The sequence below is a fragment of the Anolis sagrei genome, chromosome 1, assembly GCF_037176765.1.
Source record: "Anolis sagrei isolate rAnoSag1 chromosome 1, rAnoSag1.mat, whole genome shotgun sequence".
NCBI lineage: Eukaryota > Metazoa > Chordata > Lepidosauria > Squamata > Dactyloidae > Anolis > Anolis sagrei.
In genome coordinates this window covers 3158733-3175401 of record NC_090021.1, presented here as the reverse complement: position 1 = coordinate 3175401, position 16669 = coordinate 3158733, and the positions used below count along the sequence as shown (strand labels likewise).

The following is a 16669-nucleotide window of genomic DNA, read 5'->3' as shown; positions in this document are numbered from 1 at the left end:
GAATGACCTTGAAGGAGCTGGGGGTGGTGACGGCCGACAGGGAGCTCTGGCGTGGGCTGGTCCATGAGGTCACGAAGAGTCGGAGATGACTGAATGAATGAACAACAACAACTACAACTGTCAAGGTCTATTTTCCCCCAAGAGCGCCTCAAGAGCGCCCCTGGGCAAAATCAACTATACTGCAAATGCTTACTTTGCGTAAGGGGTTGAGCCGCCCCTGAGAACTATTCTCTCCTGGCATGGCCATACAGTCCAAAAAACCTACAACAACCCAGGGATCCTGGCTCTGAAAGCCTTCGACGACACAACCATGGGGAAAAGTTCCTGACGCGGCCCAAACTGGTGTGTCCAGTTTAATGCTACAAACACAAGTGAAACCAAAGGCTTGGGCTTCAGACAAAATAAGTGAATACGCAGCCTTCAAGTCAACACAAAGTAGAAGTCTTTCCTTCACACAGCAAATTAAAGTCTTGGATGACAACACACCCCAATCAGAAGTCTTCAAACAGACTGAAAATATAGAATCATAGAATCATAGAATCAAAGAGTTGGAAGAGACCTCATGGGCCATCCAGTCCAACCCCATTCTGCCAAGAAGCAGGAATATTGCATTCAAATCACCCCTGACAGATGGCCATCCAGCCTCTGCTTAAAAGCTTCCAAAGAAGGAGCCTCCACCACACTCCGGGGCAGAGAGTTCCACTGCTGAACGGCTCTCACAGTCAGGAAGTTCTTCCTCATGTTCAGATGGAATCTCCTCTCTTGTAGTTTGAAGCCATTGCTCCATTGCGTCCTAGTCTCCAGGGAAGCAGAAAACAAGCTTGCTCCCTCCTCCTCCCTGTGGCTTCCTCTCACATATTTATACATGGAAAGTCTTGTCCAAGGCTTTCATGGCCAGAATCACTGGGGTGTTGTGTGTTTTCCAGGCTGCCTGGCCATGTTCCAGAAGCATTATCCCCTGACATTTCATCTTTATCTATGGCAGGCATCCTCAGAGGTTATGAGATCTATAAACCCCATTTTCCTAGTTTCCAACAGACCTCATAACCTCTGAGGATGCCTGACAGAGATGCAGGTGAAACGTCAGGAGAGGATGCTTCTGGAACACAAGTGAAAGCACATAAAAAAGCCTGGGCTTCAGCCAAAATAAGTGAATTCACAGTCTTCAAGTCAACACAAAATAGAAAATAGAAGTCTTTCCTTTACATGGCAAATTAAAGACTTGCATGACAACACACCTCAATCAGAAGTCTTCAAACAGACAGAAAATATGTCTTGTCAAAGGCTTTCATGACCGGAATCATTGGGTTGTCGTAAGTTTTCCGGGCTGTCCAGCTATGTTCCAGAGGCATTCTCTCCTGACATTTCACTTGCATCTATGGTATGAATATGGAATGAATTTATGGACTCTGAGATGGTGAACGCTGAGTACTGACAGGTTTTATTGATTTTTATTGATTTTGTTGTATAAAGTGATTGTTTAATTGTTATAACTGCTGTATACATGTTTTATCCATTGTTTATGTTTATGTTGGCATCGAATTGTGCCTTTTGTAAGCCGCCCTGAGTCCCCCCTGGGGGGTTGAGAAGGGCGGGTAGAAATACGTGAAATAATAATAATAATAATAATAATAATAATAATAATAATAATATGGTAGGTATCCTCAGATGTTGTGAGGTCTGTTGAAAACTAGGTAAATGGGGTTTATAGACCTCACAACCTCAGAGATGCAGGTGAAACATCAGGAGAGAATGCTTCTGGAACACGAGTGAACAAGCTGGAATGTGTCCAGAGGAGGGCGACTAAATGGATCCAGGGTCTGGAGAACAAGCCCTATGAGGAGCGGCTTAAGGAGCTGGGCATGTTTGGCCTGAAGAAGAGAAGGCTGAGAGGGGATATGATAGCCATGTATAAATATGTGAGAGGAAGCCACAGGGAGGAGGAGGGAGCAAGCTTGTTTTCTGCTTCCATGGAGACTAGGACGCAAGGGAACAATGGCTTCAAACTACAAGAAAGGAGATTCCACCTGAAGATGAGGAAGAACTTCCTGACTGTGAGAGCCGTTCAGCAGTGGAACTCTCTGCCCCAGAGTGTGGTGGAGGCTCCTTCTTTGGAAGCTTTTAAACAGGGGCTGGATGGCCATCTGTCAGGGGTGATTTGAATGCAATATTCCTGCTTCTTGGCAGAATGGGGTTGGACTGGATGATGGCCCAGGAGGTCTCTTCCAACTCTTTGATTCTAGGATTCTATGAACAGCTTGATTCCAGCCAAAAATAAGTGAATACACAGTCTTCAAGTCAACACAAAACAGGAGTCTTCCCTTCAGGCAGCAAATTAAAGTCTTGGATGATAACACATGTCAATCAGAAGTCTTCAAAGAAAGTCTTGGAAACAAAATGGCCTTACAAACAACCAGAGCCTTCAGAGATCAGGCGGTGGAGCAACAAGGGCAGGGTGCCAGTGGCAGGAACTCCTCCAAGAATAGATCACTTGCAGCCAGCCCTGAGCCCCTGGCCTTGCAGCTCATGGATACCCCTGACCTTCCCAGCACAGCTGTCCCTAGAGCGTGGTCTGATTGCTCAGCGTTGTCTCTGCCAGCCTCACTGATCTTCTTCTGCCCTGCTTCTCCCTTCGGTATTCCAGAAACGTAGCAATTTCCGATGAGCTTTGAGATGTTAGAACAGAAGCTTTCCGAAGCTCTAGGTGCTCTCACTGCCTACTACAGGGAAAACCAGCTGATCCCTAATCCATCTAAAACACAGACATGTGCCTTTCATCTCAAGAACAGACAAGCATCCCGAGCTCTGAGGATTATTACCTGGGAAGGAATCCCACTGGAGCATTGCAGCGCACCCAAATACCTGGGAGTCAATCTGGACCGTGCTCTGACCTACAAGAAGCACTGCCTGAACATCAAGCAAAAAGTGGGTGCTAGGAACAATATCATACGAAAGCTGACTGGCACACCCTGGGGATCACAACCAGACACAGTGAAGACATCTGCCCTTGCGCTATGCTACTCTGCTGCTGAGTACGCATGCCCAGTGTGGAACACATCTCACCACACTAAAACAGTGGATGTGGCTCTTAATGAGACATGCCGCATTATCACGGGGTGTCTGCGCCCTACACCACTGGAGAAATTACACTGCTTAGCTGGTATTGCACCACCTGACATCCACCGGGAAGTAGCAGCCAATAGTGAAAGGACCAAGGCAGAGACATCTCCAGCTCATCCCCTGTTTGGGTATCAGCCAGCACGTCAACGACTTAAATCTAGAAATAGTTTTCTAAAATCTACAGAGACACTCGCCGGAAGACCTCAGCAAGCGAGAGTCCAGAAGTGGCAGGCTCAAACCCAGAACCTCAATCAATGGCTGATACCAAATGAGAGACTCCCCCCTGGGCACACAGAAGACGGGGCGACTTGGAAGGTGCTGAACAGACTGCGCTCTGGCACCACGAGATGCAGAGCCAACCTCAAGAAATGGGGCCACAAAGTGGAATCCTCGACATTCATGTGTGAAGAAGACCAAACCACTGACCACCTGCTGCAATGCCACCTGAGCCCTGCCACATGCACAATGGAGGACCTCCTTGCGGCAACACCAGAAGTACTCCAAGTGGCCAGAGACTGGTCAAAGGACATTTAATCAACTACCAAACCCATAAAAATGCTCTGTGCATAATGACTGCCTTAAAAACAAAACAACCAATGAACGAAATCACACCAAATTTGGCAAAAAATGTCTCACAAGGAGTGACCATCACTCCAAAAATTATGATTTTTGTCATTTGGGAGTTGTAACTGCTGGGATTTATAGGTCACCTATAATCAAAGAGCATTCTGGACTCCACCAAAGATGGAATTGAACCACACTTGGCATACAGGAATCCCCTGACCAACAGAAAATAGTGGAAGGTTTTGGTGGGCCATTGACCTTCAGTTTTGGAGTTGTAGTTCACCTACATCCAGAGACCACTACAGACTCAAACAATGATGGATCTGGACCACACTTGGCACAAGCACTCAATACACCCAAATATGAACACAGATGGGAGTTTGGGGGAAATAGACCTTGACATTTGGGAGTTTTCGTTACTGGGTTTCATAGTTCACCTACAATCAAAGAGCATTCTGAACCCCATGAACGACAGAATCAGGGCAAACTTCCCACACAGAAGCCCATGACCAACAGAAAATACTTGAGGCCATCCAATCCAGCTCCCTTCATCAGGGCAAGAAAATGTAATCAAAGTCCTCCTCACAAAGACCCATCCAGCCATAGACATAGATAGATAGATAGATAGATAGATAGATAGATAGATAGATAGATAGATAGAGAGAGAGATATGATTCACACACAGAGATATAGTATCATAGATTTGAAAGTGAGCCTTACAGAAGGGCAATGATATGTTGCATGTTCCAGGGTGGGCAAACCAGACACTCTCCACATCAACACTGACAAAGAAAAAACAAGAAATACTGTTTACCCACAAGCAGAAAGAAAATACATACAACACTTTCTCATTACTTTATTTTCCAGATCAACAGACTGGGCCACAGCCACGCGTGGCAGGGGACAGCTAGTAATTAATATAATAGCCACTAACATTCTTGTCCTTTATGTCATTTTCCTCCCAATAATGAGATGCCTGGCAGCCAGCAACATCCTGAGCAGCTAGCAGTATTCTGAGACTTGGACGGAGTGCCAGGGATTGCGGGGTCCCCACTTCCTCCCTTTGCAGTGGTCTTCCAGGATTTTGGCCACAAGGGCCACGGCCTCTTCATTCATTTGGCAGGTGTAGATGCCACTTTCGAGGGAATAGCAAGCATGGGCAGTGTGCACAATGGCTGGGTGATACACCTGCTTCCTGGTATCCACAGCGATGGTGCTCTCCTTCAGTTTGTGATGCAGCATCACCAAGACGGCCTTTGGCTCACCTGGAAGCACAAAAACAATGGAAATTGTGGGGAATGTTTGGGTTGTGCCTTCCTTTGTGGCAGGTTGGGCGGGCCTGGGAAGTCTCTTCTATGAGAGGTTGGTGAGAAAACATATGTTTCCACTTTGTATTGTCGAAGGCTTTCATAGCCAGAATCACTGGGTTGTTGTAGGTTTTTTCAGGCTATATGGCCATGTTCTAGAGGCATTCTCTTCTGACATTTCACCTGCATCTATGGCAAGCACCCTCAGAAGTAGTGAGGTCTGTTGGAACTAGGAAAAAGGGTTTATATATCTGTGGAATGACCAGGGTGAGACAAAGGACTCTTGTCTGCTGGAGCTAGGGGTGAAATTAGAACAGCACAACAACAGAGAGGAAACAAACAAGGACATCTAATCACCTCTCAACAAAAGATTGCTCCAGGCACTGCCAGGCAATCAAATGCTAATCAAGGTGGTCAGTTGAAACATTCATACCTAGATAGTTATCCCAATGAGGAAATGTAAAAGAGTTGGCTATGTGTGGAAGGACTTTGCAAAAAGGAGAGGCTTGGTCAACTGCAACACGCCTGGACTTACTGCCGAGACCCTTGAGAGCGTTGGCCAATTCGCTGCCCACTGAGGAAGCACCCAGGCAGAAGACCAGCAGGAAGTGGCCGGAGCCCTCTCTGTACCTCTCTGGCTTGAGGTTGATATGATGATCGGAAAGGTGGTCAGAGACCTTCTTTATGAACTGCTTTTCACAGCCACCAGTCTTCCCAGTGACAAGCACCTGGATATGGAAATCTGGGGAAGAGAAGACGGACAAAGCTCTCTTGAGTTACACAGAATCATAGAATCAAAGAGTTGGAAGAGACCTCCTGGGCCATCCAGTCCAACCCCATTCTGCCAAGAAGCAGGAATATTGTATTCAAATCATCCCTCACAGATGGCTATCCAGCCTCTGTTTAAAAGCTTCCAAAGAAGGAGCCTCCACCACACTCCGTCCGGGGCAGAGAGTTCCACTGCTGAACGGCTCTCACAGTCAGGAAGTTGTTCCTCATGTTCAGATGGAATCTCCTCTCTTGTAGTTTGAAGCCATTTTTTCGTGTCCTAGTCTCCAGGGCAGCAGAAAACAAGCTTGCTCCCTCCTCCTCCCTGTGGCTTCCTCTCACATATTTATACATGGCTATCATATCTCCTCTCATCCTTCTCTTCTTCAGGCTAAACATGCCCAGCTCCTTAAGCCGCTCCTCATAGGGCTTGTTCTCCAGACCCTTGATCATTTGAATCGCCCTCCTCTGGACACATTCCAGTTTGTCAATATCTCTCTTGAATTGTGGTGCCCAGAATTGGACACACTATTCCAGGTGTGGTCTAACCAAAGCAGAATAGAGGGGTAGCATAACTTCCCTAGATCTAGACACTAGGCTCCTCTTGATGCAGGCCAAAATCCCATTGGCTTTTTTTTTTTCTACACCAAGGCTGCTGCGCTCTGGAGACGTCACCTTCCTCTGAGTCTTGAGAAAGAGTGTGCCTCATGGAAGTCCCCCAGTGGGTTTTGTCAACTCAGCGTAACTCTGAGCCCTGGACCCTCAGCTTCCCAGGCATCACTCCAAGAGAGATCCCAAGCAGGAGGAGCCTGGAAATGCACCCAAGGGGTCTTGCAGTGTCCTTGGGAACAAAAGGAAGGGGCAGCTGCCAACTTCATGGCAATGAGACCTACCAATTCTTGACCACCAATGGCCCCAAGGTCCAGCCTATTACACAGGAAAGACTATGGGTGCATCTACATTGTAGAATGTAATAATAATAATAATAATAATAATAATAATTATTATTATTATCAATATTATCATTATTATTATTATTATTATTATTATGAGGGGTATTTTTTAAGTAAGGTCCGTTTTGTTGTAGACACTAGTAGTTCGCGTGCATACTGCAACAAGCACGTGCATCGTGTACCGGCATGCCTCGGGAACAACTGTGCTCAGTTTCCGCTCTGTAGCTCACCTGTACGGTTCTGTTCTGTGCTTTAAAAATATTTAAGACCATCAACTCACCCTCCGCATGTGAGGTTTGCTCAGTGATACAGTTTTTGTCAGCAAGGAACCTACCTGCTGCAGAAATTCATCGACAGATTTGTGAAGTGTACGGTGAGACTGTGATGAGTGAAAGCAAAGTGCGTAAGTGGGTACGACAATTCAAAGATGGCCGTGACAACGTCAGGAAATTCGTTTGAGAGACCTGTTATTGTGAAACGCCTGTTCTCACGAATCCTCGCTTCAACTGAAGCCACCAAATCGTCTGTAATCAAAGAAGGGCGACCGGAGCGGTCCTCATCATGGACGTTGTCACAGCCGTCTTTGAATTGTCGTACCCACTTACGCACTTTGCTTTCACTCATAACAGTATCACAGTACACTTCACAAATCTGTCGATGAATTTCTGCAGCAGGCAGGTTCCTTGCTGACAGAAACCGTATCACTGAGCAAACCTCACATGCGGAGGGTGAGTTGATAGTCTTAAACATTTTTAAAGCACAGAACAGAACCGTACAGGTGAGCTACAGAGCGGAAACTGAGCACAGTTGTTACCAACGCACGACGCACGTGCTCGTTGCAGTATGCTCGCGAACTACTCATGTCTACAACAAAACGGACCTTACTTTAAAAATACCACTCATATTATTATTTATTTATATACTGCTCTATCTCCCTGAGGGGACTCAGAGCGGTTCCCAAGTAACATCACAAAACATACAAAGTAAAAACAACATAACCATAAGATTAACAAACAAAATATAAGCATGAAAATTGTCGCCATAACATACATATATGAAAAGTAATCCTGCCTGTTCAAGGCAATTAAAAATTTAAAAGGCCGGGCCAAGATTTGTGCAAGCCCCAAAATTCTAGGAGGTCTGGAAATTAAGTGCAATACTATGGCAGGCAATAATAATATTAGGTACATGTCTGTGGCTGTTCATTCTGGGGCCAATTAGAGGAAGTGATTTGGGTAATTGGTAGGAAGAATAAGGCCGTATTAGACAATGTGTAAGACTGAGTTAGGAATATGCCGTGATTTGGAGTCCAGTGGGGTCTCTTTCATTTTCAAAGGCTTGTTGAAACCACCAGGTCTTCAAGCTCTTACAAAAGGAGGGGAGGGATGGGGCCTGTCTTATTTCCCTTGGAATGGCGTTCCAGAGACGGGGGGCCACCACTGAGAAGGCCCTCTCTCTCGTCCCCACCAACCCCACATGAGACGGTAGTGGGACTGAGAGGAGGGCCTCCCCAGAAGATCTTAGAACTCATGCCGGTTCATAGAAGGAGTATGTGGTTTGACACCATTTACTTGTCACAGCTCCAAAGTATGGAACCCAGGGAGGAGTTGTAGCTGCGTTGAGTCTCATATTTTGAGAGGAAAGAGGGCCATAGAATCATGGAGCTGGAAAAGACCCCATGGGCCATCCAGTCCAACCTTTCTGCCAGGTAGAAAAAACACAATCAAAGCACCCCCAACAGATGGCCACCCAGCCTCTGTTTAAAAGCCTCCAGGGAAGGAGATTGCAATGGACTTTGAGGCAGAGAGTTCCACTGTTGGACAGCTGTTTTTACAATCAGGAAGTCCTTCCTAGAGCTGCAGAAAAAAGCCTGCTCTCAGTTTGTCAATACCTAATAATGACTATAGTTCACTGAGGCACCAGAACACAGAGCAGAAAATAACAAGGGTTGTGCAAGATGACAACAACCCAGTTCCCATCACATGGAGTCATGGCAGTTGAAGTGGGATCAAGCTTCTTTCTGCACTGTAGATGCAGCTTCTGAGGGGATTCTATTGTGCAGACTGACCCTGGAGTAGCTAAGCAGGATAAGACTGTAATGCAACACAACCAAACTGCCCCAGGACTTCACTTTGTCTGCCCTCCTCCCCTGGTGCCATTTCACCTACCTGTCTTCTGGCTTCTCTTGGCCTCCTCAAGCTCTTGCTGCAGACGCTCATTCTCAGCCTGGAGCTGGGCCACCTCTTTGGATTTTTGGGCTTGCAGTAGCTCATTTTCTTGCAGCAGGCAGGCAAAGGCTTCGACTTCCCGCACCCTGGCTTTGAGAAATTCCTTGGCCGCAGGGTCTGTGAACTTGCTCACATTCTGTAAAGGAGGATAATTTGCAGGCTTCCAAGCAAGACAAGTGTGGAAGGGGATCCCTCCAGAGTCGGGCAGGAATAGAAGTCTGGGATTTGTACTTTTCTGGGGCCACTGGAATCGTAGAATGATAGGATTGGAGGAGACCCCCAAGGGATATCCAGTCCAGCCCCATTCTGCCATGCAGGAAGGCACAATCAACCCTCCCAAGAGATAGGAAGGAGACACCATTGGACTCCTAGGTAGCTGGGATGATGTTTCACTACTTCAGTCCTTTCACAGGTGCCTTTTCATGTGCCATAATGTGGTGGTGGGGGGGGGGGGGATATTTTCTTTTTAAATCTTTTTACTGCCTTGTACTGAAACAGTTTCTCTTTAAAATTGGCTGGGGCTTTCTTATGAGATTTTACCTTGAGGCTTTATATCACAGGCTCGAGACACTCTTGTAATAAACTAAGTAACAAAGTTTATTTAAAGCTTCTGGCTCCAACGCTTATGGTTACATTTGTGTGTTCTGTTACAGTCTTGAGTCTTACATTCAATATCATCCACTTGGTTAACTTTTCCTATCAAACTTCAACTGTTTCATGTCAACAAATATGTTACTTTTTCATACACTCTTGACAGAACTATTATTATTATTATTATTATTATTATTATTATTATTAACTTTATTTGTACCCCGCTAGCATCTCCCGGAAGACTCGATGCGGCTTACACAGGCCGAAGCCTCAAAACACAATACAGTAAAACATAACACAACAGTAGAAAACACAGCAAATCAATAGTTAAGCAAGCAATAACGACAATAAGAATACATCATGGCACTTTAAAACTGGGCCGGCCAGCGCAATGGGGTACAGGGTTAAAAGTGCTAGAGTGGCAGGAGGAGCATAGGAATAAAATAGTACGGTGTGCAGTAATGTTAATTGTGCTAAAGTGCTTCTAGGACTTGGGTGGGGATTCCTAATCTGAGAAGGCACATTGGAACAGCCAGGTTTTTAGTTTCTTTCTGAAAGCTGCTAAAGTAGGGGTCTGGCAAAGATCTTTTGGAAGGGCATTCCAAAGTCGGGGGGCTGCCACAGAAAAGGCCCTGTCTCGTGTCCCGACCAGGCGCGCTTGCGACGTGGATGGGATCACGAGCAGGGCCTCCCTAGATGACCGGAGCGAGCGTGTGGGTTCGTAGATAGAGATGCGGTCACGCAGGTAGGGTGGTCCCAAACCGTTCAGGGTTTTGTAGGCAAGCACCTGCACCTTGAATTGGGCTCGGAAAATAAATGGCAGCCAGTGGAGCTCCTTAAACAGAGGGGTTGACCTCTCTCTGTAATGAGCCCGTTAGCATCCTGGCTGCTGCCCGCTGGACCAGTTGGAGTTTCCGAGCCGTCTTCAAGGGCAGCCCCAGGTAGAGTGCATTGCAGTAATCCATTCTAGAGGTGACCAAGGCATGGACCACCCCGGCCAGATCAGCCTTCTCGAGGTACGGTCGCAGCTGGCGCACAAGTCTCAATTGTGCAAAGGCCCTCCTGGATACCGCCGACACCTGAGCCTCAAGTGTAAACTATATTCTGCCTTAAACAACACTGGCACTTCTTTGTTTTCCTTAAAACTTGAGTTCCAATTTCCTAATTGCTTTTCTCTCACAGAAGTTCCTAACTGTACCTCACAAACAGGAATCCCTAACTGAACCTCTTCTGACTCTCTATCTGCCTCTTTTTAAACTTAACTCCGCCCCTTTGGAATGTTCAGCTCTCTTCCCCCAACTGCCATTCTGGCTCAGTGGCCTTCTCAAATCCTGGCCTACACTCATTTGCATACAACCAATCAGCTGCACGTATGCAAATTAATCTTGCCTCTATTGTTGCTACCCCATTTTGAGCCAATTCTGCCACATTGCAACATAGAGCTATACATCAAAAATTTAACATAGATCAACAAATTCGCTACAGTAGACTTTTGCCAGAGGGTGGATGGCCATCTGTTGGGAGGGCACCAACTGTGTCTTCCTGCCCTTGGGATTCCCTTCTAAATCTAAAGGAATATGCCGTGCTTTGGAGTCCAGTGGGGTCTCTTTCTTACTCCGGGGATTATTAAGCAGAGGCTGGATGGCGATTTGTCTGGACTGATTTAAATGTGCCTTCCTGACTGGCAGCAGGGGGTGAGCTAGATGGCCTTTGGGGTCCCTTCAATCTCTAGGATTCAATGCCTAGTGAAAGTTGTCATGGTTTGGCGCCCAAAGAGCCCTTTGGAGTCTGCCTGGTGCACCCATTTCCGGCATGGGACAGAAGGGGACATACTCACCTTGAATATGCAATCAAGTTGTTCAATGATAGCATCATTGGACATTCCGTCTACGTCTGAATTGGTTCTGCTTCCAGATTCCTTAAAAGGAGCAAAAAGGGGAGACTCACAATGATATCAAGCAAGAAACAGACACTTGGGGATGCCATTCACCAGGCTGGGTTCTCCCCTCTTCTGTCCGGCCTGTCCTTCCATCCCCCAAAAGGAGAGGTCTTCTTCTGCCTGGGTCCAAATTGGGCCTTAAACCCCTGTTTTTGCTCCATAGAGCCTTGACCTGCCAAGCAGGTTAGAGTTTTCCAGAAAGAGTGCATTTGTGAGGAAACTGGAGGCGTAGGATATAGGTTAAGATAGGATCCATAGGTCGAAATCGCCTGAATGCACCAGACTCTGCCTGATTTTGGAGGCTAAGCGGGGCTGGCCTTGGTTAGTCCCTGGATGGGAGGCCACAACAAGCCCCAGGTCCTGTGAGCTCCATATAGGGGAAGGAACTGGCAAAACGATATCTAAGAATGCCTGGCCTAAGTCTTGAATGGAGCCCACGGTGGTGCAATGGGTTAAACCCTTGTGCCGGCAGGACTGCTGACCGAAAGTGCTCCCTTGATGTAGGTGAATTACAACTCCCAAACTCAAGGTCAATGCCCACCAAAGCCTTTTAGTATTTTCCATTGGTGATGGGAGTTCTGTGTGCCAAGATTGGTTCAATTTAATCGTTGGTGGAGTTTAGAGTTCTCTTTGATTGTAGGTGAACTATAAATCCTAGCAACCACAACTCCCAAATATCAAGGTCTATTTTCCCCAGCGGTGTTCACTTTTGGGCATATTGAGTATTCATGTCAAGTTGGATCCAGATCTATCATTGTTTGAGTCCACAGTGTTCTCAGGATGTAGGTGAACTACAACTCCAAAATTCAAGGTCAATGCCCGCCAAAGCCTTCCAGTATTTTCTGTTGGTGATGGGAGTTCTGTGTGCCAAGATTGGTTCAATTTCATCGTTGGTGGAGTTCAGACTTCTCTTTGATTGTAGGTGAACTATAAATCCCAGCAACTACAACTCCCAAATGTCAATGTTGACTTTCTCCAAATTCCACCAGTGTTCACATTTGGGCATATTGAGTAATACTGCCAAGTTTGGTCCAGATCCATCATTATTTGAGTCCACAGTGCTCTCTGGATGGGCGAACTATAAATCCCAGCAACTACAACTCCCAAATGTCAAGATTGACTTTCTCCAAATTCCACCAGTGTTCACATTTGGGCATATTGAGTAATAGTGCCAAGTTTGGTCCAGATCCATCATTATTTGAGTCCACAGTGCTCTCTGGATGGGCGAACTATAAATCCCAGCAACTACAACTCCCAAATGTCAAGATTGACTTTCTCCAAATTCCACCAGTGTTCACATTTGGGCATATTGCGTAAAAGTGCCAAGTTTGGTCCAGATCCAGAACCATCATTATTTGAGTCCACAGTGCTCTCTGGATTGGCGAACTATAAATCCCAGCAACTACAACTCCCAAATGTCAAGATTGACTTTCCCCAAATTCCACCAGTGTTCACATTTGGGCATATTGAGTAATAGTGCCAAGTTTGGTCCAGATCCATCATTATTTGAGTCCACAGTGCTCTCTGGATGGGCGAACTATAAATCCCAGCAACTACAACTCCCAAATGTCAAGATTGACTTTCTCCAAATTCCACCAGTGTTCACATTTGGGCATATTGAGTAATAGTGCCAAGTTTGGTCCAGATCCATCACTATTTGAGTCCACAGTGCTCTCTGGATGGGCGAACTATAAATCCCAGCAACTACAACTCCTCAATGACAAAACCAATCCCCCCCCCCCCCACAAACCCCACCAGTACCCAAATTTGGGCATACTGTGCCAAATTTGTGAAAGATTTGTGCCAAATTAGTGAAAGAAATCCATCCTGCCTATCAGGTGTTTACATGACGATTCATAACAGGAGCAAAATGACAGTTGTGAAGTAACAACAAAAATAATTCAGTTCTTGTGGGTTTTTTCGGGCTACATGGCCATGTTCTAGAGGCATTTCTTCTGACGTTTCGCCTGCATCTATGGCAAGCATCCTCAGAGGTAGTGAGGTCTGTTGGAACTGGGAAAAAAGGGGTTTATATATCTGTGGAATGACCAGGGTGAGACAAAAGGCTTTTGTAAGTTGGGCTAGGTGTGAATCTTTCAACTGACCACCTTGATTAGCATACAATGGGCTGACTGTGCCTGGAGCAAACTCTTCTTGAAAGGTGATTAGATGTCCCTCCCTGTTTCCTCTCTGCTGCTTTTGCTGTTGCAATTTTAGAATTTTTTAATACACTCTCTAGCTGGTATTTTTTAATACTGGTAGCCAGATTTTGTTCATTTTCATTTCCTTGATTCGTTTCGCCTGCATTGCCCAAACACGAATCAAGGAACATGAAAGGCACTGCAAGGTAATTCAACCAGAGAAGTCAGCCATAGCAGAGCACTTGATGAAGTAACCTGGACACAGCATTTTATTTGAGAACACAGAAATGCTGGACCACACCAACAACCACCATGTCAGACTACACAGAGAAGCCATTGAAATACACAAGAAGCATGTGGACAATCTCAACAGAAAGGAGGAAACCATGAAAATGAACAAAATCTGGCTACCAGTATTAAAAAACTCTAAAATTGCAACAGCAAAAACAGCAGAGAGGAAACAGGCAGGGACATCTAATTACCTTTCAAGAAGAGTTTGCTCCAGGCACAGTCAGCCCATTGTATGCTAATCAAGGTCGTCAGTTGAAACATTCACACCTAGCTCCAGCAGACAAGAGCCCTTTGTCCCACCCTGGTCATTCCACAGATATATAAACCCCCTTTTTTCCCATTTCCAGCAGACCTCACCTCTGAGGATGCTTGCCATAGATGCAGGCGAAACGTCAGGAGAAATGCCTCTAGAACATGGCCATATGTTTTAGGAGGGCGACTAAAATGATCAAGGGTCTGGAGAACAAGCCCTATGAGGAGCGGCTTAGGGAACTGGGCATGTTTAGCCTGAAGAAGAGAAGGCTGAGAGGAGATATGATAGCCATGTATAAATATGTGAGAGGAAGCCACAGGGAGGAGGAGGGAGCAAGCTTGTTTTCTGCTTCCTTGGAGACTAGGACGTGGAACAATGGCTTCAAACTACAAGAGAGGAGATTCCACCTGAACATGAGGAAAAACTTCCCGACTGTGAGAGCCGTTCAGCAGTGGAACTCTCTGCCCTGGAGTGTGGTGGAGGCTCCTTCTTTGGAAGCTTTTAAGCAGAGGCTGGATGGCTATCTGTCAGGGGTGATTTGAATGCAATATTCCTGCTTCTTGGCAGGGGGTTGGACTGGATGGCCCATGAGGTCTCTTCCAACTCTTTGATTCTATGATTCTATGATTCTATATAGCCCGAAAAAACCTACAAGAACTGAGTGATTCCAGCCATGAAAGCCTTCGACAATACATAGCCCATTGTATGCTAATCTAGGTGGTCAGTGGAAAGATTCACACCCAGCCCAACTTACAAAAGCCCTTTGTCTCACCCTGGTCATTCCACAGATATATAAACACACTGTCCTAATTCCTACAGACCTCACACCTCTGAGGATGCTTGCCATAGATGCAGGCGAAACGTCAGGAGAAATGCCTCTAGAACATGGCTCTTTAGCCCGAAAAAACCCACAAGAACCTAGTCATTCCAGCCATGAAAGCCTTCGACAACAAAAATAATGTTATGGTTGTGGGTCAACACAACACGAGGATCTGCATTAAGGGATTGCGACATTAGGAAGGGTGAGAAACCTTGGGCGGGAGGGAGAGGCAGAGGGCGGGTGTTTCTTCGGCCCCACTTTCCCTTTCCTTTCCAGGAAAGGAGGGCGAGGGGGAGGCTTCTCTGCCTGGTGCCCTCTCTCTCCTCTTTCCACCCAGGGGAGGGTCTCCTTTGGCACCAAGGCCAGCCTGTTTTGCACCCCTCTTCTCCCTCCTCCTAGTCCTCCTCCTCTTCGGACTCCTTTCCTTACCTTGGCAGGGGGAGGGTCCCCAGACGCAGGGCGGACCGGCTCGCCTAAATCATCCTGGGGGGCCTCCTCCCGGGGGTCTCCTTCCGCCTCCTTCCGCCCCTCAAAAGAGACACTTGAGTTCGCCAAGGGGCCCAACGTATCGGGAGTCTGCTTCTCCTCCTCTGCCATGGCCGGAAAGGAAAGCGAAAGCAGGACAGCAAGAGGAGGAGGAGGAGGAGGAGGAGGAGGAGGAGGAAGAGGGCAGGGATCGGGGCCCCTCCCCCTCCTCCCCCCTCCCCACCAAGGCGTGGAAAGCCCCCCCCCCCCCCCGCCCCCGTTGCCCTTCTCTGCCTATCCCTCTGCATAAGGACTCTTGTTCCTGGGTCGAGGGCAGAGGCGGCCCTAGGTAGAATCATAGAATCATAGAATCATAAGGTTGGAAGAGACCTCCTGGGCCATCCAGTCCAACCCCATTCTGCCAAGAAGCAGGAATATTGCATTCAAAGCACCCCTGACAGATGGCCACCCAGCCTCTGTTTAAAAGCTTCCAAAGAAGGAGCCTCCACCACACTCCGGGGCAGAGAGTTCCACTGCTGAATGGCTCTCACAGTCAGGAAGTTCTTCCTCATGTTCAGATGGAATCTCCTCTCTTGAAGTTTGAAGCCATTCCTCCATTGCGTCCTAGTCTCCAGGGAAGCAGAAAGGAAGCTTGCTCCCTCCTCCTCCCTGTGGCTTCCTCTCACATATTTATACATGGCTATCATATCCCCTCTCAGCCTTCTCTTCTTCAGGCTAAACATGCCCAACTCCTTAAGCCACTCCTCATAGGGCGTGTCCTAGTTTCCAGGGAAGCAGAAAGGAAGCTTGCTCCCTCCTCCTCCCTGTGGCTTCCTCTCACATATTTATACATGGCTATCATATCCCCTCTCAGCCTTCTCTTCTTCAGGCTAAACATGCCCAGCTCCTTAAGCCGCTCCTCATAGGGCTTGTTCTCCAGACCTTTTATCATTTTAGTCGCCCTCCTCTGGGCACATTCCAGCTTGTCAATATCTCTCTTGAATTGTGGTGCCCAGAATTGGACACAATATTCCAGGTGTGGTCTAACCAAAGCAGAACAGAGCATGACTTCTCTAGATCTAGACACAGGTAATTTTCAACGGTAAGCGAACAGTATTGTGCCCCCCCCCCCCCAAACCAACCATTGATATATATTTTCTATTGGTCATGGGAGTTCTGTGTGCCATATTTGGTTCAATTCCATCATTGGTGGAGTTCAGAATGCTCTT

At 46.9% G+C, this 16669-nt stretch overlaps 1 protein-coding gene across 2 annotated transcripts in view; it reads right to left on the bottom strand.

Annotated features, from left to right (window-relative positions):
- Positions 1 to 15599, bottom strand: part of LOC132761789 (uncharacterized) — a 29357-nt gene extending 13758 nt beyond the window's left edge. Inside the window, exons 1-5 of one of the 2 annotated variants that reach the window (XM_067471585.1) lie at positions 15405 to 15599; positions 11369 to 11449; positions 8881 to 9076; positions 5527 to 5733; positions 4529 to 4949 (exon numbers count right to left, since the gene is read on the bottom strand). In XM_067471585.1, the coding sequence (XP_067327686.1) occupies positions 4687 to 4949; positions 5527 to 5733; positions 8881 to 9076; positions 11369 to 11449; positions 15405 to 15572 (915 nt within the window). In that variant the 5' untranslated portion in view covers positions 15573 to 15599 and the 3' untranslated portion in view covers positions 4529 to 4686. Of the gene's footprint in view, positions 1 to 4528; positions 4950 to 5526; positions 5734 to 8880; positions 9077 to 11368; positions 11450 to 15404 lie in introns of those variants that run through there. The other variant, XM_067471626.1, reaches the window with a different exon arrangement.
- Between the last annotated feature and the right edge of the window lie 1070 nt (positions 15600 to 16669).